Source organism: Nyctereutes procyonoides, unplaced genomic scaffold (assembly GCF_905146905.1).
Source record: "Nyctereutes procyonoides isolate TBG_1078 unplaced genomic scaffold, NYPRO_anot_genome, whole genome shotgun sequence".
NCBI lineage: Eukaryota > Metazoa > Chordata > Mammalia > Carnivora > Canidae > Nyctereutes > Nyctereutes procyonoides.
Genome location: NW_026575046.1, coordinates 53,907,781 through 53,930,917, shown reverse-complemented (window position 1 = coordinate 53,930,917; position 23,137 = coordinate 53,907,781). Strand labels below are relative to the sequence as shown.

Genomic DNA, 23,137 nt, shown 5'->3' with positions numbered 1-23,137 from the left:
ATAACTTGAGTGACAAGGTTACAAATGGCTATCCTGCAGTACTTGCATAAACAGAAATCCAATACCAGTTGCTGACAACAGATAATAAATGTAATGTCTCCATCAGTGTTTTCCTTACTGTGCTTGCAAGCTTCTACATATCATTTGAGAACTATTACTGTAATTTATGATAATAGATCTCAATTTATAAAGTGAGGCTCATAAAAGAATCTCAAAATGTCAAAACCGTGAAAACCTTTAGGAATCCTATTGTTCCACCACTCTCTTTTCAGGTGAGTAAAGAAAGGCCAGAGCAGGAAGGAAAGGCAGACCTTTCCTGCACTACAGTGTGCCTTCCTCACTGCAAGGGAGCTGGCGAAGAATTCCTACATGCACTGAGATACTAAAGCTTGTGTGCACTGAGCTAGAGAGACCAGAAAATAATTTCAAGATTAGGACAACACACGAATTAAAAATATATTGCAGAGGGAGAAAACATTTTCAATTCGAATACACTACTTAAAATAAATGTACCTTTATTGAGGTCAAGTTCTTCATCGTCCTCTTCCTTCTTATGTTTCTCTTCTGTACCATCAGTCTTTTCAGTTGATACCCACTGTATTTCTCCACTTGTCTCTTGCCACTCTCCACTCTTATCATGTTGAGTGGTGGGAGCATCTTTGATCAATTCATCTGTTTTACTTTCTGCCAACTGGGCTGCTCGTTCTCGCTCAAGGAATAGCTGATAAAAATTATTTTTGAAGATTAAAACAATACCAACTAACATGTATGTACTCAAATACAAAGTCTGTTTGCTTTTACAATCACTAACCCTAAGAAGCATGCTATCTCGTTAAAAGGGGTAAATTACAATAAAAAGTTTTACTCTACATCCAACTGAAGGCAAAAAGGTATAAATGATACTGGGGGGCAGCCCGGGTGGCTCAGCAGTTTAGCGCCACCTTTCGCCCAGGGCCTGATCCTGGAGACCCGGGATCTAGTCCCACGTCAGGCTCCCTGCATGGAGCCTGCTTCTCCCTCTGCCTGTGTCTCTGCCTCTCTGTGTGTCTCTCATGAATAAATAAATAAAATCTTTAAAAAAAAAAATGCTACTGGGAGTCAATCAAGTAAATTAAAGAATGCAAATCTCGACACTTGCCTTTAAATTGGATAATAATGACCAGATATATCAAGCAAAAAATACGAATGATGTAAAACAATGTTTTTAAAGCCTAAGCAGACTGAATAAATTAAGAAAGGACACTAAATAAAACTACATAATATTGGGGAAAAGCAACACAACTTCTTTAAAAAGAAAGAAGAGATAAACAAGGGATGCCTGGGTGGCTCAGTTGGTTAAGTGTTGGACTCTTGATTTTGGCTCAGATCATGATCTCAGGGTTATGATATCAAGCTCCGTGTCAGGCTCTGCACTAGGTGTGGGGCCTGCTTAAGATTCTCTCTCTCGCTGTACCCCTCCCCACCATCACTATCCCTGCCCCGCCTGCTTGCTCTTTCTCTAACGGAAACAGATAAAAACTTAAAAATTAAATAAAAACAGAGATAAATAAGCACCAGTAAATTAAAAAGCAAAAGGACTCAGACTCAGAACTGGACCCCAACTAATATTATTAACATTTGAAGTACACAGTGAAAGCTTTTAAGTCAAAAGGTAACACACTGAATTCCTTGCTTTCATGTGCTTTATCTTCCTTGTGCTGGTACAGTGCTCTGAGTGAATATAAAGCATTTACTATTACGATTTGAGAAAAACTCCAAGTTACTAAAAACAACTACCAAAAATCAAATGCCAAGTAGATCTCAAAAATTTGCTGAGTATATGGAAGAGTGGATTTTAAGCTATTAACCCCCTAAGAAAATAAAATCTGAGCTTATATGAAAGTAGTTTTTAAATTTCTTTAAAAATTTAGTGGTCCCCAAAACCCCTCTGGAAAAACTATGAGGTCAAAATCATATTCATAATAATACTGAGAGGTCAACTGACCTCTTTCATTCTCTCATGAATGTACAGTGTTTTCCAGGATCTACATACTGTGTGATTGATATTGCTCTGATGGCTAATGGAACAAGTGCCTTTGTTTTGTAATTTTGTTTTGATTTCAAATTCAGTAAATATCAATTGATCGAACACACATAAACTAAAATTCTCTGGAGTCCTCAATAATTTTCAAGAGTGTAAAAGAACTCCTGAGATTAAAATATTTGAGAAGAGAATGAGGAGTCCTAGTTATGACTCAGGGAAAGATCAAACTGTTGTGGATTACCTTCTTTCAAGTATTACTAGTTTGAAAAAAGGCCAAAAGGATTAACAGGATGGCAAAGGTTTCAGAAACAATGAAATAGTTTATTATCAGTTCTGAACATGAGCCAATTGTTATTTAAGGAAAGAAATAACAAAGGTAGTTAGGAACCTATTAGGTTGGAAAAGAAGTAAAAACTGCAATGACCACCATTGTTAAGAAACAAAGACTAACACGTAAATTGAAGAGAGGGAGTATGTTTAGTGGCTGGGATCAGGTGAATTGGGGACATTAATTTTATTTTTTTTTACGTTTATTTATTAATCTCTGTACTCAACGTGGGGCCTGAGCTCATGACTCTGCAATCAAGTGCCACACGCTCTTCCAACTGAGGCATCCAGACACCCCACAGAGACATCAATTTTTAAATATACATATTCTGACACAATTCTTTTTTAAAGAGATTTTATTCAGGATGCCTGGGTAGCTTAGCGGTTTGACGCCTGCCTTCCGCCCAGGACCTGATCCTGGAGACCTGGGATCGAGTCTTGCGTCGGGCTCCCTGCATGGAGCCTGCTTCTCCCTCTGCTTGTGTCTCTGCCTCTATCTCTCATGAATAAATAAATAAAATCTTTTAAAAATAAAAATAAATAAAAAGATTTTATTTATGTATTTGGGGTGGGGGAGAGTGCATGTATGCACAAGGGGGTGGTGAGCAGGAGGAGGACAGGGAGAAGAAGAAGGAGGCTCTCCACTGAGCAGAGAGCCCATTCCTGGGCTTGATCCCAGGACTCTGGAATCATGACCTGAATTAAAGGCAGACACTTAACTGACTGGGCCACCCAGGTGCCCTCTGACACAATTCTTAAGCCAGGATATTACTCCACAGACATATTTTGAAAAGTAACTCCCCTCTCACTGCCCAAAGAAGCAGAAAGGTATGGCCCGATATTCAGGAACACAAAGCACTAGACCTAGATCAGACCAGGAAATAAATGCTGAAGGACTTGAAACTGGATGGGATCAGGGCTGAGACTTGATTCACAATTTGTCATTAATGATCTTTTTTTAGGGGACCTGCGTGGCTCAGTGAGTGAATCATTAATCCCAGGGTCCTAGGATTGAGCTCCCACAGGGAGCCTGCTTCTCTCTCTGCCTATGTATGTCTCTGCCTCTCTGTGTCTCTCATGAGTAAATAAAATCTGAAAAAAATAAACTTTTGATTCATCAACAAATACACCTTGTTTCTACTTTTCACTAACAATGCCTAAGGAGTGATTATTACAGTTGAACTGTCAGTGGAATAAAGTAAGGAAGGGTATACACTTTAACCCAGTGTACCTCTCAGTGAACTGGTAATGGTGAGAGACACACACACACACACACACAAAACAAGGAGGGGGAGAGGACGAAGGGGGAGCAGCTGATGAACAAGTTGGACAATACAACAACCTGAAGATGTTAGCTTTTTTTTGAAGTTGCTGCTTACCTGCACTAAGGCCTGAACGGCATGAATTTGTCCAGCTATCCTTAAACTATCATCTCCTTCTCCACTACAGAGGGAAGAATCAAAAGAACATGATGTTTCCATGTTGACAAGACAGTGCCGATTCCGAGCACTATACTCCACTAGATTTATCAGTAGACCTAAGCCCTACAAAAATCAAAACATGCACATTACTACAGGTGAGAATTAAAAGCATAGCAACACAACACACATAATTTTTGTTCAGCTAAAAAACTAATCAGTACTCTACCATCCACTAAAGGTTAAAAACCAGTATGTAAGAGAATGGTGCTCCCGATTATTTTACCGCTTTTTAAAAATTGCCACTTTTAGTTCTTACAGTTTTACTTTTTACAGAGCTCCTCATGGCTCCCTTTTGTACGATATGAGTTATGTTCACAAGGAACCAGTGAAATCCACAATATATCAAACAGCTGGCTCTTAAACCCAAAACTAAGATGATGTTTTTATCATTTTAATAGATCAAATGTTCCTTTCTGGAACAGTCCCTCTAACTCACCAGCACTCGAATATCAAATCTCTGCTCCTGAGGTAGGTACTTTGGAACCTGAAGCACACAGTTCATTGCTGTGCCAATCAAGCCATCCTGTTCTCCCGTTTTGGTGCTGCCCCACTCTGCAATAAAGATGGTTACAACATGAAAATTATACAATGTGATTCTTCTATATGACACTACTAAACAATATTCATTAACATCGATATTAAAAGTTAGAAATGTATAGCTATTTCTTTATTGAAATATATTTTTGGCTGTACTATTTCCAAACCAAGCTACTGGGCCAGTCCTGACAGTATCACCCCTATAAGTAGCTCTACCAATATACATAAGTGAATTACATGATGGAGATTAAAAAAAAAAAATCACTACATTAAAAAAAGAAACAAGGGTAATAACTTGTTTTCACATGTAATATACAATATTTCAGTGAGAATATGTGTAGAAAATATTACTTACCATTATCATTAGTTAAATTGAGCAATACCCCAATGATGGCCCTCATGCAGTCTTCTACGGCTTTGCCCACATGGTTGGTTACATTCTGGTGAGGCAGAGGCTTACTGTCAGGTAAGCATATACTGTTCTCAGCACGGTTATACTGCTGAATCAATCCTTCACAATGCTGTAATGCTCTTAAGAGAAAACAAATTTAGTTATACGCTAAGAACTACTACTTGTACCTTAAATATTTTAAATGTCATAAATGCTGCCAAATTAATTTCTTTCTACTCCAGAAGTTATAATGTATTAACTATTTAGTCATATATTAATACCATACTAAGCATTAAATTTTAAGAAAACTCAATTTAAATTCTTCTAAGTAAAGCTAAAATTATAAAGTCAATGCAGAAGTTTACATTTGTACTGAAGTCCCCATTTTACCAATCTCTCCAACACAATAAACAATGCCTCCCCAAACAAGGTAAAACCTCTAAAAGCTAACACTGGACATTTCTGAATTTCATTCAGATGTTCTTTATTTAGGATGCAAGCTCTTAGCAGGTAAATAATACATAATAAATAATCCTGCATAGATGGTATTAAATAGTTCATAAACATTAGAGCAAATCATATTTTTTAACATGAAGTCATTTAACTGACATGTCTCCTGCCAGCCATATAAGGGTATCAGCTGCATCCCAAAGATTCTCAAGATGCTATCCAAAATAACAAGGAAATGTAATCCTTAAATGAGTGTAGTATTTCTGAAGCCTCTCTTTAAATCATCAAGTCCATTAATTTTAAAAAGTCTGTGAGAGATGAAGTAAGCTGTCAGTTGATTCTTCATGTGCTATATATACTATACAAAACCCTTAAAGAAAATTGTGGTGTTATCTAATCCCTCTCTAAGAGGCTTCTCCTTAAAAGAGACAATACGGTTAAGAAGGTGTTCCTCATATCTAATCTAAAATAATTTGTTGTTCAGATGTTTGAAGATGTTAACCAGAACTACCATGTTGTTATTGTCACAGTTTGGGTTGGTAAATGAGAGGAAAACAGTTGGGGTGTATATTAATATTTCAATATGCTATCCCTGCATTTATCAGGTTCCTACTGAAAAGTTAAAAAGCCAGAGAGAGGAGTGTTAGGGTACTACGTGTGATACAAAATTTATAAATATAAGGTCAAAAAAAGAGAGGGGAAACCTATAGATCTAATGAAAACTAAAGACTACCAGAAATTTGAGACTATTGGAAATCTGGATACTGACTAGACATATGATAATATTAAGCAATCAGTCAATTATAGGGTATGAAAATAGTGCTGTGGTTACATCTTTTAAAGAGTCCTCTTAAGAACTTATACTCAAGTTTTTAATGGATTAAATTATATGAAATCTGTAATTTGCTTCAAAATAATATAGAAATAGGGTTTACAGATGGAAACAAGACTGCCCATGGGTGATGGTTATTCAAGCTGAATAGCATGTGCATCAGGATTTATCATACTATTTTGTCTATTTTTGTCTATGTTTGAAATGCACCAAAATAAGAGATTAAAAAAACAGACGAACTTGAGTCAGGCAACACTGGGCCTCTGATATTATTCCAAGGACTTTGGACACACACTGAAAGACAGTAAGGAATCAGAGTTTTGGAATTTGGGATTATTTTTAAAAAGTGGAGCCCCTGTGGCATCATGTCGGACATGCTGGAGGCCAGAGAACTAGGGCAGAGATACCAAGAACTAGGACGGAGATATTAGGAAGAGATTGTTGTAGTAAGCCTGAACCAAGGCTGGAGAAAAACTGGCAATTTTACGTGAAGTGAGGTGATAGCATTAGCCTGATGTCATATAAACTGGACAGAGTGTGTGAAAGAGGGGGAGCTGCAACAGAGATCTGCAAGAACAGGTACGAAGGATGAAGAGGGTTAGAAAAAGACCATATACAGTAAAAATAAGGATTAATATGCAGTTTTTACCATATGCTAAGAATTGTTTAGGCCTTTACATATACTTTAACACCTTAATACATATTGTACACAGTATATGAGACATTTAAAAATCACTTAAAATATTTTACATATACACATATTTAATACACGTATTTTTGAAAATGTATATAGTTTAACACATATTAAGCATATATATAAAATTTCTTTTATTGTTACAACCAGGTAGGTAGGGAGGGATGCGTAGGTGGCTTAGTGGTTGAGTGTCTGCCTTTGGCTCAGGGTGTGACCCTGGGGTCCTGGGATCGAGTACCACATCAGGTTCCCTGAGGGAGCCTGCTTCACCCTCTGCCTGTGTCTCTGCCTCTCTGTGTCTTTCATCAATAAATACATAAAATCTTAAAAAAAAAAAAAACAACCAGGTAGGTAGATGCAATTATTACCCCCCCTTCTGGAGAACGTGTAGCCCAGTAAATGACTTGCCCAAAGTGACAGGGCTGAAGTCATGAAGCTGGGAACTACGTTTAGTCATTCTGGCTCCAGAATGTGTATTCCTAACTTTTGTACTACACTATACTACTTCTGGTTCACAGAACTTGACAGAAGTATTTTACGAAGTAGAAACCTTTATGGTCAACTCAAATGCCTTAAATAAACAGCAAGATTTATTATTTTTTAAAATTTATTTCGAGAGCGAGAGAATGAGCACACAACAGAAGGGACAGAGGTAGAGAGCGATAATCTCAAGCAGACTCCCTGCTGAACACAGAGCCGGACAGGGGCTGGTCCCAGGACCCTGAGATCATGACCTGAGCCGAACTGGACACTTAACAAGCTGCACCACCCAGGCACCAGAGTAAATAGCATGATATTTAAGAAAAACTTACTTAGCTGAAGAAACAATGAGTTGTGAATCTTTATATGCTATCAAGTAGCTTTGATTCTCTGGATTATGCACTGTTACCTAAAAGGGGAAAATGTGAAATAACTGTGGCAATCCATAGCTATCATTCATTCACATACAATATATTATCCCCTATACTGTAAAAGACAAAGACAGGAAAGAATCAGCCCTTGTCATCTAAGGAAATAACCAGCATGTTCCAAATTTCAAGTAGAGAGCTATTCCTTTATTACAAAATTAAAACACTGTTATAATTGCTTCCTTGTTAAGTAACAAATTTTGCACTACACATTCATTGTAACGAATTACCAATCACTCCGAACGTCAGAAAAGAGCAGTCTCTAATTTATAACTAATAAACTCCTAAGTGGATTCATTTAGAATAAAAAAAATACTACCGGCTTAATTCACCTGAAGCACTCTAAAAGTGAGAAGAACAATTTTCAGTTTGCCCACACCAGGAACTTTTAATGTACACTAGGTTATTTTCCCAGAGGTTTAAAAAGTACCTAGCTAATCCAATCTATTCATTCTGAAATGTACTAGGAGCATAAACTGTAACCTACACTGAACTAGGTTAAATCACTCATAAAAGCCAAAGGACAAATATACTTACGGCACACACGGTTTAAAAGTATCATTCTTCAAAGCCAAATATAAGCTGTGATTACAATGTGACCCAAATAGCTAAGTTAAGGAAATCCTTATTAATTAAAAAACAAAAACCTGACACCTCTTAACTACCATTTTCCACAAACAAGTTAATATATGTAAGCAGAATTCCACATTAAGGAAGAACAGTAACATTCTGAAGTAAAAAAACGAAACCTGAACATGCAAGGCTTCCCAAAGATTGACAATATACATGTTCTTAAACTAAACTGGTTGTTTAACTTGTTCATTAACATTGGCTGCTCAAAGAATGCATAATAATTTCAATTTGGATTACAGAAGTAAAACTAACTTTGGGTACATTTAATATAAAATATTTGACAGTGTCCCACACACAGTTATAATTAAATAATTTTCCCAACACAGTTGTCCATACTTACACTTTCTAAAACTCGTAAACATCTCTCTGCTCCCCATAATGAGGCTACCAGTTTCTCTTCATCTTCATCTCTACTTAAATGATCCACACATTCTTTCACTAGGAGAAATGAAATGGATATAAAATTAGTATGTCTCATCACAATATTTGCCCCCTTAACTAACATTAAAAGATATCTGTATACATGTGAGTATGCAAGAACCTCTCTGAACATTATTTATTCTAACTTTCATAAAACTCTGACATGATGAAATATGAGCCTTTTATTGTAATTATTTCCATAATTCCCCAATATCACAGAGCTAATCTAATGGCTTTTCCTTTAAAAGTTCAAATTTTACAAGATGCTACTAAAAAGAACATCTTTTAAAACTAATGCAGTAATTTTTTTGAAGTATGTACATAGAATATTTTCTTCAGGCTTTAAATAACATATAAAAATGTTGTGTTTATGTCATACCTTTATCTACAATATGATCCAGACCACCCAAAAGCCGGAGTTCTTCTTTAAACCAGTCTCCTGCTCGTTTAGAAGTAAGGGACAGCAAGGTCTCCATAGCTAAATGCCCAGTCTAAAATGAGAGGCACCATTAATGAATATTGACTTTTAGCAATAATTCTGAGGCAACACTTCTGGAGATTGTTTTTAGACAAGTTCACTGCACGCGAGCAGCCCATAGTATTCTTTATAATACAGTAAGTACTTTTATAAGCAAAATGGAACTAATTTTTATCAGAATAGTCTAAATTGAAGAAACATTTTTAACCACTGGCTTGTTTTCACAGAGAAAACCCCTTATTTAAAGTAGTTTATCATTTGTCAATCTAATAAAATAATTGGTGCTGTTATTTTTTTGGTACAGAGGCACAAAAATAGGACTGTTGAATCAAAGTGCAAATGTATATTAACTATAAATCACTATATTGGATTAATTCACCACAAAAGCTGTAACACTTAAATCCAGGCACAAACTGTAGGTATGTCAGTGGCTCCAAATCCTCAAAAGCACTCATTATCACTACATTTTTGCCAAAGGCTAAACAATGATCTCTTCTTGCTTCGGTTTTAATTTTTCTAACTACAGTAAACTTGCATATTTTTTCACATATTTATAAACTATTTCTCCTACTACAAGTGAGTCCCCTATCAATCATTATTTTCCTTGTAAAGCTAACTTGTTTTGTTCTTACTTTTCTGTACATTTTCTTATCTATTCTAAATAAAAACCCTGTTACTTTTAGGGTTTCAGATTCACCAATCTTTAACTTTATATGCAGGGTTAGCAGCTTGTAGTTATCATGACAAAAGTATATGTAAATAATGATTGAGAACTACCACTAGAGGAAACACAGAACAGTAAGTTACAACTGGACTAGAGGTTTTCTTCCTCTTGATTTGCCTTTAATTATTATTTTTCTTTCTCACTGTGTTTCCTTTTAAAAGTATATGGCCACCCTCCAACAAAGAACAATCTGGTTCCTGTTGCAATAAAGGAACAACAGCATAACAAAATTAGCAAAGCTGATAAGACCTGGTTTTCTTTCCAAACCTTCTTTCCTTTCAAAGATACAAGTTTACATTAAGTCCTCCTGGCCTATTTAGAAGATAGATTAGAGAGAAATGTAAAAACCAGAGCTTACCAGCAAAAATCTTAGTATTATAGACTTAGAAGAGATCTAGACTATTTTAGTCTATTCCTTAAAAAAAAAAAAAAAGTTGATGCTGTCCAAGGTGACAAAGAATTAGAAAACGTCACTATAAAAAGATTCTATTTTGCCCAATTCTTATTCTAAGTCGGAAAAAGTAATTTAATGAGATCAATTCAGGTATACTAACTCACAGTAATAATAAAGCCGAAGCCCAATGAGGCTTTCTTTGTTATAGAAAGGGGACAGTAATTTGATGTTAAAATAGCAAAAAATCATTAAGTTTGTATGTTAAAAAGGGATTTCAGTTTGTCTCCTATAGACATAAAAAGAATTGTCTGATGTTTTAGGCTATTTTGATATAGCCTACTCGTAAGGTAGCAATTAAAAATAACCTACAATTCAATTTATATGAAAACTGGACTAGTACTCAGTTAAAGCATAGTCAAATCATTAATCAGAATACTAATCAGCAATTGTTAGCTCTCAGTTACATGAATTCTATATGAGAAAACTATTTTAAATTATCTTCCATGGCACATCAAAAATAGCATATATCAAGGAAAAATTAATTTAAAAAACCCCTAATGAGTAGAAGGATAATCACTATAGAAAATAACATCTGTTGTAAGATTTAAAACAAATACAATATTCAAGAAAACCGAAATTGGGAGGAAAAAGAGGCAATTAGCAACTGTGTTCTCATTTTAATCAAGTAAGTAAATTACTTAACATGATATAAGAAAGTTATTATATCACTATTTATCATCCTAATAAATTCAGCAAACCATGGAGAAAATTCAGTGAACAAGTTTATCATCATGTTATTTTAACAGCAACTGCCTGGGAAGAATCTAAAATGTTGAACAACATGGGAAACCTCTGCAAAAAAAGGTTTATTTATTTATTCAATGAACATTTATTTATTGAATTTATTGAATTTATTGAATTTATTCAATGAACATTTATTCAATGATGCAGCAAATAAAAATTATCTCAAACTTATTCTTTCATATCATTAAATAAAAATCTGTATAGGCAGCAAAAGTGTTAAAAATTAGAAATATCTATTTTTAAAGATTTTATTTATTTATTCATGAGAAGCACACAGAGAGAGAGGCAGAGACACAGGCAGAGGGAGAAGCAGGCTCCCTGCAGGGAGCCCGATGTGGGACTCATCCCAGGTCTCCAGGATCACACCCTGGGCTGAAGGCGGCGCTAAACCACTGAGCCACCTGGGCTGCTCTAGAAATATATTTTAAACACAGTATACAAATAGTCTAGTGAGATAGAGGCATCTTTATACACCACCTGAGCTTAGCAGGTATTTTTTCAACTTTAATAAGTACTGAGTACATTCAATTCGGTATCTTGCCTTTTAATGTTAACCTGCTCTTCTCTCCCTCAAGCCTGTTTTATACAAATATCTTACTCTACCTTAATTAAACAGACCAATATCCCTAAGTCATAGTTGGCTAGCACAAAGCATTCTATAAATTTTGAAGCAAATGCTGCAATCTTCAGTTTATGAGGCAGTAGAAAAAACAATGTTTATACAGTTTTGATGTTGGAAATATCTGAAAGTCAGGTTATATATAAATAAATAATCTTATCTTTTCAAAATGACAAGGCAAATCATCTTCTACTGGCTAGTAACCTGTGGGGATATTACTGATTCTATAAGTAAAAAAAGCCAGAGGAAAGGAGAATTGTAATCAACCAGAAGCAAGACAGCCAGATTAAATTTCAGGAGGTGGGCTGAGCCTAAGAGACCCCAGTATTATGACAAACACTGTTCCAGGGAAGGCAGGTGCCTACAAAACTTCCTTCTGGGTCTTGGACCCTGGAGGAGTTAACCAGACACCTTGAGATACTCTGGAGTGATTACTCATTTAAATGGCCCTTGCAAATCCTCTGAATCTTTATTCCTGAAACCCAGAGACTGAGAATTAAAATCCCTAATAGCCTAAATATAGTTAATATATACACACACACAAGAGAAAGGATAGACAAAATGTAAGAAAATTTACTGGCAAACCAATCTAAATATACACGGGATAGTTTAGGAATTTAGGAACAGAATTATGCTCAGAGCTAAACTTTAGAAGAGCTTCCCAATTTTGACCGAGAGGTTAAATGATTTCTCAAAGTCACACACCTACTGTGACTAATATAAAATTTCTGAAAGTAATTTTAGATTTTACAGTGGAAGGAAGGAAGGAACCCACCGTTATATTTTCTAGATCAAGATGCTTGTTGTGTACGGTTTCACAGAGCCTTCGAATTTTTTCTTTGATTTTGTTCATGTCTTTTTCATTCAGTAGCTTAGCTGAAGAAGCATCTTGTTCCAGTTCTAGAAGTCGAATCATTAGATCTAGGCTAGCTCTATCAAGATCCATGTTCAGACGATCTCTACTCAGTATGTACATGAGGGCAGCTGTACAAAGGGACAGATTCTTCAAAAGATAAAATTAAAAGTTAACGTGAGTAATTGGTGACATTTCAGTTAATGACACTGTTTTGACATTTGTTCACATGTTGGAAGCCTTGAAAATGTTTTATTCAATGAAAATGCCCCCCCCTTTAGAATACTCTAGGAAAATATGAATTTAATAAAGCTGTTACTTAAAATTTTCCTTTCTAGACATCTTCCCCATATCAAAACTCCCAAACTAGAAGAATGTGAGTGGCAATACATTTTTCTTTAGCCATTCTATGCTGAATTTATAGACCATTGTTCCAGCTTTGCATATACACCCAAAATTTTTTATACTCTACCTCACTTTATGATATAGTTAATAAGTTGAATTTTAATCTTAAATCAATAATGTATAGGTGTCTTAAAGTCTGCATCAGACACTTAGCTATTTTTTCTATAAAATAAACACAGCTAAATTTGTGTCAAAAATATAAAGCTAGGATGGCTCAATCCCACAACCAAGAAGAGATCATGACCCAAGCAAAATCAAGAGTCAAGCGCTTAACTGACTGAGCCACCAGGTGCCGCCAAATAGACTAAAAATTTTTAAATAATGCTTCGTAAAACCAGAAACTTAAAAATACCTGATGGTGCTGGGAATCATCCAAGGTTTTAAAGACCATTGCTACCATTCCATGTGCTCTCAGGTGCATTCGAAAACTGGGCATGGCACATTTAGTAGCCAAGCTAATAACACTAGGAGAAAACAGACCAGGTTAGGGGGTATTGAAAATAGCTAGTCATTAGTTTTTTGTTAGCACAATACCAAGAGAAGCAAATGGGGAAGGGAAGGGGTGTCAAGCCACTTGCCCATATAGATAGCAATATAAAACACACAGGCAAACCTAATTATTATTAAAAATAATTATAATTATTAAAAATACATAGTTAAGTGATTAGTATAAATAACACATAATCATCATTGTATTCCTTACACTACTACTACCATTAAAAGCAAAAAGTCTCAACTACCTTTCATAATGCTTCTGATACATGAAGACTATAGATAATACTTGAAAGGATATATTCCAACTGACTGGATAATTCAATCAAATTAAGATATTCAATCCATTATAGTATGTGAAGGATGATCCAAATCAAAACATGCTTAAATCAAACACATTTATCATTTGTCTAAAATTTGGGACTGAAAAAGATTTTTTTAGCCTAACACTTCTTTTAAGCATCTCTAAATTAAAGTTTATACTATGCTAATAGGGTACAATCATCCAACTTTCCTCTGTCATTGCAGAATCAAGTCCCTTATAAAAAATCAGCCACTTTTAACTTACTACCATGGGCTATAAACTATATTCATGATAACAAAAATCACAAATGTTTGGCTCTTTGGTTGGAAAATTTTAGTGAGAGCATGCATACATTTATCAAATATAAAAATAAGACCTCACCTAAGGCAACGTGTGTTTAGAGGCTGAGTGCTCTTTAAGCCACTTAACAGGTACTCAATGTCATCAGTGAATTCTTGATTCTCACCAAATTCCACCACATCATTGAAGTGCTTCACATGCTGAACAACAGTATACAACTGCGAAGAAAAAATAAGTCCACTTCTTTGGTAACCATGAACCAGCACATTAAAATCTATGAGCTGTATTTCATTTAGAAGTGTATAGAAGAGTTCATTATATGGCAACTAAAAGAAATGTTTTAAAAACACTGGTAGTACTAGGAAAGGTAAGTTCGTGGATATCTGTTCAAGACATTTTTAAAGGCTAAATGTTACATACAAAAATCTATCCACGTGCAGTAAAACTGTATATAGCTGCTTACTTCTTTGTCTTCTTTTCTGCATTTCAGTGCAGTAACTATATCTTGGTAGGGCTGAGTAGGTATTGTCACAGTTTTTATCACTTTGGGTGGTGGTGCAGGAGCCTTAAAAACTCCATCATCTTTTTGATTTGGTTCCTTTGAAGACAGCCTCACCTATTAATAAAGGTATTAAATTATTGTTCTAAATATATAAAAATAGTAACATCTCATCTACCTAGCAAATTTGGCTTAAAAATTTTAAAAAAGGAGGCCTCTGAAAGGTCATAAGGGCTACTTTAAAATTCTATGCACTGCTAGGTAAGACTCATAAAAGAACCACTCAGGAATTCCTTCTGGTCTTTTTGAACCTCATGACATGATTTGTTACTTGGCTCCAAGACCATTAGAAGGAATAAAGAACCACACTTACACATATAAATAGCATTGATAAAAGGCTAGGAATGGGACAAGAAAATCACAACAGATAGACAAGAGAACTTTTAAAATAAAGAATCTGTAATGTAGGGTATAAATAATCATAATAAAAGCCTGGTATATAATTACTAATATACACAAGGATGATTTTATACTAGTATACAGAGTTTAATATATTCAAATTTAAGAAGACAGGGAACTATATATTATTGTATTTTAGAAAGAGCTCTATCCCTAATTCTTTTGTCGTTATAAAGATTCATTCCTTGACATACAAGTATTAATCTATGGTCCTTCCAGTTATTCTAAATAACTTGATAAGAATTTTTCATATGTGCTTTGAATTGAAAGCTATTACTGGAATGCAGGAAAAAGTTCTCCTCCAAAAAGTAAATTAACCACTCAAAGCTACATAGGATATAATTTATAATAGTCTTAATAGCTAACATAAACTTCAAATATGGAATAATTTACCCTTAAAACACTAAGTACAGTAATTCCATAAGATCTGGGTCAGGAGAAAAACGTGGTCCAATGTTTTTAAGGCTTTTATCTATAAACTAGTAGCATCAGAACTTCAGTAATCGTGTCCACAACCCTCACTTTTCCCATGAATTAAACTGAAGCTGCTCAATTTTAATGAGGAGTCCAAAATAAACTGTTAAAGTCAAAGATTTTCAAACTGTAAATGAAATAGCAACAGCTTTAAAAAAATGAAATTAAAAATTTTAGTTCACTTACTGTGGCACTCTGAGGTTTTACTATTGGTGGCCCAGGCAGCTCTTCAGAGTCTGGATGGTTCCAATGTCTGGCATTATATACAGCTTTTGTAGGAGACTAGAGAAATGAGAAAAAGATTAACTGTTTCCTTCTCATTTTGCATCCATATATAAATGTCTCATCTAAACAAAATAAAATCACAAAGAATAACTTAAATACTTAAACACGTATCCTAGACAGAGCAGGATAGACAATACCTGGCTTGTATTCGCATGTGCCCCCACGCCTATGGAATCACTGTTCTATCACATCAACAATTGGTGCTGTGGGCAACTATTACCAGCCTGTACTAACTTACTAATCAAGATAGTTAATTAGGGATCCCTGGGTGGCTCAGTGGTTGAGCATCTGCCTTTGGCTCAGGGCGTGATCCCAGGGTCTTGGGATTGAGTCCTATATCAGGCTCCCCACAGGAGACTGCTTCTCCCTCTACCTGTGTCTCTGCCTCTCTCTCTCTCATGAATAAATTCTTAAAAAAAAAAAAAAAAAAGATAGTTAATTCAACATATACTTTATTCCACATACTACTGATTCATGCTGTTTATTCTTCCAATAATGTTAAGGCAGCTTATGAAAAGTAACAAAGATCCATATTATTCATTTTTCAGTGAAACTGTTGGGGCCAGATGAATAACATTACTAAGAAGTTTTCAAAGTTTTAAAAAGTAGTTATGGTATATATACAGCATATATTACATAACACAGGGGAATCTAAAGCAGTACTATGTAATAACATATATGATTCCTGCAGCAAAATGTATGTATATTCCCATGAAGTGGGATAAAGATGTAAACTGCTCCACCTCAGTTCAGGTCAGTGTACTAGCAAATCAATTTAATGCAAACTTAATGAAAATAATTTTCAGTTTTAACACTCTGAATTTCAGAATTGAGAACAAAGAACCATGAACCTTTATAATCAAATCCAAAGAATTAAATCTGTATAAAAACCACAAAAAATCCTCACTTTCCAAAGGAGACTGATTAAACAACAATGGAGAACATTTTTTTTTCTATCCTTTACAAAAGTAATGTTAAATTTTGTCTTTTAAGAGGCGCCTGGGTGGCTCAGACAGTGAAGCACCTGCCTTAGGCTCAGGTCATGATCCCAGGGTCCTGGAATCAAGCCCCAAGTCAGGCTCTCAGGCTCAGCCAAGGAGCCTGCTTCTCCCTCTCACAATGCTTGTGCTCTCTCTCCCCCGCCCCCAAATAAATAAAATCTTTAAACAAAAATTTTATCCTTTAAGCTTCAAAGAAATGGTGCCCCTAGAGATTTTCTGATTATAAGAGTATAATAATCTTCACATTTTCAGTACTACAAAATATAAGAGTACAAGTGGGGAAACATACTTTAAGATAGGCCAAAAGTCTACGACAAGGGGATCCCTGGGTGGCTCAGCGGTTTTGCGCCTGCCTTTGGCCCAGGGCGCTATCCTGGAGTCCTGGGATCAAGTCCCACATCAGGCTCCCGGCATGGAGCCTGCTTCTCTCTCCTCCTGTGTCTCTGCCTCTCTCCCTCTCTCTCCCTCTATGTCGATCATAAATAAATGAATGAATGAAATGAATGAATGAATGAATCTTTAAAAAAAGTCTACATCAAAAATGTAACCATCTTCCCTTACCAGCTGCAGTTAACAAACTAGAATTAAGCATCAAAGTTATCTTTTTTCAAATATTATCTTTAACCACATTGTGACATGAAGATAACAGCATAAGCTCCATAAGAACTGGTTTATTAAAAGCTAAAAGTTTAAATTGATTTGCATATTAAATGTTAGGAGATGCTTAATACTAAAAGGAATCCTACTATGAAAGTAGGAGCATAAAGTCTCTCACCTGTATTTCTTACATACCACGTTTACATAAAGTGAGGATACAATAGTAATCTAACGCAATTTATATATCCAGGCAATGACTTGATCAGGCCTCTTAAGACACAACCACATAGAACAGACTCAACATAAATTTTAAAACCCAGCTCTTTATTCCTTACTGTTTTTCTCTCAAACATCAGCTATATATGCCTACTAGTTGTTAGATCCCTCATTTAAGCAACTTTAATACCCAAAGCAGTCATGAGCCCAGAAAGATAAAGGACATTTGGAAAGAACAGATGCCTCAAAATGCAAGTGCTTTACTTCTTTTTAAAAAGGATTGATGGAGGGGATCCCTTGGTGGCTCAGCAGTTTAGCGCCTGCCTTTGGCCCAGTGCATGATCCTGGAGTCCCAGGACCAAGACCCATGTCGGGTTCCCTGCATGGAGCCTGCTTCTCCCTCTGCCTGTGTCTCTGCCAGCAAAATAGTGAGGTACTGGCATAAACAGATATAAAGACCAATGGAACAAAACAGAGAGCTCAGAAATAAATATACATAGTCTAATGATCTTCACCAAGGGTGCCAAACCTACACACACAATGGGGATAGTCTCTTCAACAGATGATGCTGGGAAAACTAGGTCTCATACACAAAAGAATGAAATTGGACCATTATCTTACACTATACACAAAAATCAACTCAAAATGGATTTAGCCTAACAGTACATAGAATAACCAAATAACTTATGTTAAAAGGACATATTCAATGAACTTTGTTTACTCTGTTGAATAAAGCAATTTAGTAATACTGTTATTTTAAAAGGTTTTGATGTTTTATCATATTAATGCTCATCTAAAAGAAAGTGGATCCAATTAGAACTGTTCCTTGACTATTACTTCAAAGTTCTACATGGTTAATATAGGGTTTATTATAAGGAGGGGGAGGAGATGAAGATACATACTACTAATTAAAAATTAAAATAAAAAATAACATTTGGATGTAGTATGCACTTGCATACACAAGAGATGGGGGTGGATAAGAAGGATGATATTAATTCTTGAGCTCTTTACATCACTCCAAATTCCACATACACCTAAGTAATTTGTATATGGAGACTCCACAAAAATACTATGTCACATGCTATGGTCACTTAGTAAAAATCACTGTACGGTATCTGTAAATACACCATACAGCAATCAACTTTTCAAGGGAGATGAAAATCATCCTTATCATTCAGCAACCTAGCTAAGTTTTAACCAGGTCATCCAGATTGCACTAGGCTTACCTTTTTAATCTGGTTAATTCTGTTCTGGTTTAAAAAGCAGACATATCACATTAACCAAATTCCTGAACTTTTCTCAGTGTTAAAATATTTGTGGATTCTGTTTGTTCTAATCTAACCTAATGAGAAGAATATTTAGAACAAAATAAGAAAGCTCCTGAATAACAGTCTAAAAAATGATTTTGAATCATTTTAGCATATTTCAGTCCTAGTAATCTTAAACATACTATTCTCTTCTATTTAATTCTCCAAGGGCCTAACAAAAAAGAAAAAAACCAAAGTACAACACTCTATTACAGTGAAAGGAAAAACATGCCAGTAACAAACCTATGGAGCATTTATCCATGATAGAGAACCCAGTTTCTAAGAGAATGAATAAAATTGGGTTTTACAATTTTAATGCCAAGACCATGCTTAACAGATTGGCTTATTGAATCACAATTATAAAGCAGAGGAAAGAACTCCTTCATCAAAAGCTAAGAAGAAATGATAATATTATGCTATCTTTCATTGAGCTGGCTCCTAAAAGGAAAAAAAAAATTGAAATAACTGCTTTTAAGCCATATGAATTTTTTTTAACAGTACCAAATCTATTTCTGAGTTTTAAAGAAGACTATGTACTAAATGAAGACAAATATAGTAAGTTGATTAGAATTCATCTAGCCTTACCCACACAAGGATATCATAACAGAATTGCACTCTCACAAGTAATTCAATCAGCATGCTCTACAACTAAATGAGTTCCAAAAAATCAAAGTGCATATGCAGGGCTTTAGTGGCAATTCAAAAAGGCAGAAAATTAATTTAAATTTGGCTTTAAAAAAAATTAAAGTGTCCAGAAATTGCTCTTTGTTGTTTTTTATTATATTTTATTTATTTATTCATGAGAGACACAGAGAGAGAGGCAGAGTCTGAGGCAGAAGAAGCAGGCTCACTGTTGGGAGCCTGATGCAGAACTCGATCCCAGGACCCCGGGATCACAACCTGAGCTCAAGGCAGATGCTCAACCACTGAGCCACCCAGGCGTCCCAGTGTCCAGAAATTGTTAATGTGGCCACACTGAGACACAAGTTACTATAGTAATGACAATGAGACCTGTAGCATTTACTGTTAGGCTCATGGAGTAGAGCAGAAATGACAAGACTTTTCAATATTAGAAACAATTAAGGACTAATAATTTTAGATCACTTCTAAAATAGCAATCCATGTACTTCTACAGTTTGATTTCTAGGGTGCTAAAGTAAAGCAATTGGATCCCGAAGATCACAGGTGGAGAATGTTTCAAGTCTGTCCATATTCAATTGGAGATCAAAGAAGCCTAACCAGAAGAACTCTGGACTGACAGTGACAACTGGACTGAATTAAAGTTCTTTTTAAAAGGGCTATTTTGAAGATTATGATTCTAATTTGGAGGAACTATGGTGATCAGTAGTGAAAGGAATCATATGTAAAATTCCTTAAATAAAAATTTATTGACTTGGGACGCCTGAGTGCCTTAGTAGTTGAGTGTATCCTTCAGCTCATGGCATGATCCCAGGGATCCTGGGATCAAATTCCGTATCAGGCTCCCTATGGGGAGCCTACTTCTCCTCTACCTATGTCTCTGCCTCTCTGTGTCTCTCATGAATAAATAAATAAATAAATCTTTAAAATAACTTTATTGACTTAAAAAAAAGTTACAAAGAATTTTTTAAAAGACGGATGGGAGAAGGAGAAGGAGTTCAAGGGAGAAAGTTTTGCCAAGATTAGAAGAACTTTTAGTTCTTTAAGAAATTTCTTTTAAACATAATTATATAATCTCAAATTGCCCCACCCTATGACCAAAAAAAATCCTTAAGTAAATCTTCATAATTTGTTAAATATTCAAATTATTAAATTACTTAAAGGAGAAAATGCAAGCATGCCCCTAAACTAAAATCAAGAATGAACTGCTAAGAACAAGACATTTAGAACAGGTTAATACAGAGCACTATGCAGAGAATGTAATCCACAGATACAAGGGAGAAAGAGCTCAAGATCTTTTCTGCCTCATTCAATTAAACTCCACAAATAAACCTTTTAAAGAAATAGGCTATTTTTATAAAAAATTGTGTTAATTCCTATCTACATGAAGAATAATGCATACTACTAATCGGTTGTTGTGAGTGTAACTTCAAAAGTATGATTGGTAGCAATGATTTTATAGAAGCAAGCCATTATCACATCAGAATTCAAAATCAAAATTTAAGCATAAACTATAAAACATCCAGATAAAAGATAAATTCAATATTTGGCACTTTATGAAAACTAATATATCTTAGCCTGCAATTCAGCAACTATTAAAAATGCTAGAATGAGCCACAGTGAAAATATCAGCTAAAACAGGTATCAGGTTTTACAACTAAAAATGCCATTAAGTATGTAATGGACCAGTTGCAAAGAGAAGCTGTAAATATCTTGAGATACCCATGGTTAGAGAATATTCATTCTCCTCTTCTTTTTCTTAAAAATATTAAGCTGGACACAAGCTTGTCCCGATTTTCCAACATCTCTTGCTACTTATGTGGGCACATGACTAAGTCCTAGTCAATGATGTGTGAACAGAAGTACAGTACACCTTATGGGTCCTGGCCTCCTAGAGATGGATCGCTGCCTCATCTCCCCACTCCTTCTATACTCTTTAATAGTGTAGAGATGATAGACCACCACCACAGAGGAAGCTGGACTCTTAACAACCGAGCAACTTGAAATCAGTCTGGAGATAAATAGCCAAGGATTAGTAAGCCTGAGAAAAAGAAGCTACCTGTTTAAAAACTTATTTGGGATTTCTTTTATAGTAGCTAAGCCCAATGCTAAGAAAGCAACATGTAAATAAAATCTGCAACTGAAATTAGAACCATATCATTAAATATATATATATATATATATATATATATATAATTTTAAGAATGTGAATATACAAAATTTTCCCAACATTGTATTTGTTTATTTACATATGGGTTACATAACCCATACATATATAACTACAATTTAAAGGACATATACAACATGTAAGAGAATGGAGGAAGAAAGAAACTAAGGAAAAAATATAATCCAAATACAATTTTCAAAAAAATTATATATGATAAACCTATAGAGTGATTTCCAAGAGTTATTACTAAATTTAAAAAAGCAAAGTACAGAAGAGCACATATAGATACTACTTTTTATATAAAAAGGAACAAAAGTAAGAAAATTCATGTTTATTTTTAAAAAGGAAACACAAGCACTTGGCTTGCTCAGTTGATAAAGCATGCGACTCTTGATCTCAGAGTTGTGAGTTCAAGCTCCACACTGGGTGTGGAGCCTACTTTTAAGAAATACATACATACATACACACACACACACATATACCTAAAATAAGAAAGGAAACACAAAAAGGATAAAGGAGATAACAATGCAATTGGTTCCCTACGAGGGGTGGGTGATGGGCTGGAACATACCTCAATGAAGTGACTCTTCACTGAACTTTTTGTGTATTTGTGATTTTTAGAAGCATATTAATGCTGTAAATATTCAAAAAACAAATTAGAAAGAATGAAAGGGGGAAAAACCCTAAAACTGAAAGCAAGCCAGAACAAATAAACTTATTCATAATTCAAATGAATAGCAAACACTGAAGAAAAGACAGAAAGACAAACAGGCAGGCAGACAGAACTAATCTAAGCAACTAATGAACACAGTATTACACTTCATACCCTTAGTCGGTAGGTAGCAACATAGGGTGGGGCAAGTACAGGATTACAAAAACAAAAAAGTAAAACAAAATCCTGAATACATGAGATTTATTGTAACAGAATGGACAAAGCAATTCTCTAACTATTTTAGGTTATTATAGGTTTGAGTGAATGTGTTGATGTTGCTGGGAGTCAAGGTTAGAGAGAAAGCAAGAAAGAACCCTGTGGAGATAGTTCAGTTTCAAGATACTGTGAACTCATGATTTCTATAACAGGTATGTGCACATGCAGAAACCTATACATGTATGTGAACATATATGCATATACATGCATGCTTCCTACTGCCATCTGCTAAAAGGGTCAAGAAGCAATGAGAGCACATTTAGTGCCCAGATCTTGGCCTCTAATACTATTCCCCAGAGGGAATGGAGAGACTCATCAGAGAATGGGCCTGATTCCAGGGATGGAGCAGAGGTACAAGATGAACCTGGAACATTGTGTTCTGCCAGAAAATAAGGAAGTGCTCACAGAAGATGGCATGTCACAGATACAAGAGTTCCAGCTTTTAACCGGCCAAATCAAGATAAATTAGCTCCAAAATAAGTAATGAATTATGAGC

The 23,137-nt window shown here is 35.2% G+C and overlaps 1 protein-coding gene across 5 annotated transcripts in view; it reads right to left on the bottom strand.

Moving 5' to 3' along the window:
* Window positions 1–23,137, bottom strand: part of WAPL (WAPL cohesin release factor) — an 80,719-nt gene that overhangs the window by 9,843 nt on the left and 47,739 nt on the right. For 4 of the 5 annotated variants that reach the window (XM_055325191.1, XM_055325190.1, XM_055325188.1 and 1 more), the window contains 12 exons: window positions 15,688–15,783; window positions 14,533–14,685; window positions 14,151–14,287; window positions 13,326–13,437; window positions 12,491–12,718; window positions 9,076–9,187; window positions 8,617–8,714; window positions 7,548–7,624; window positions 4,724–4,899; window positions 4,268–4,383; window positions 3,730–3,894; window positions 514–721 (listed from right to left, as the gene is read on the bottom strand). In XM_055325191.1, coding sequence (XP_055181166.1) covers window positions 514–721; window positions 3,730–3,894; window positions 4,268–4,383; window positions 4,724–4,899; window positions 7,548–7,624; window positions 8,617–8,714; window positions 9,076–9,187; window positions 12,491–12,718; window positions 13,326–13,437; window positions 14,151–14,287; window positions 14,533–14,685; window positions 15,688–15,783 — 1,678 coding nt within the window. The remainder of the gene's footprint in view (window positions 1–513; window positions 722–3,729; window positions 3,895–4,267; window positions 4,384–4,723; window positions 4,900–7,547; window positions 7,625–8,616; window positions 8,715–9,075; window positions 9,188–12,490; window positions 12,719–13,325; window positions 13,438–14,150; window positions 14,288–14,532; window positions 14,686–15,687; window positions 15,784–23,137) is intronic. The other variant, XM_055325192.1, reaches the window with a different exon arrangement.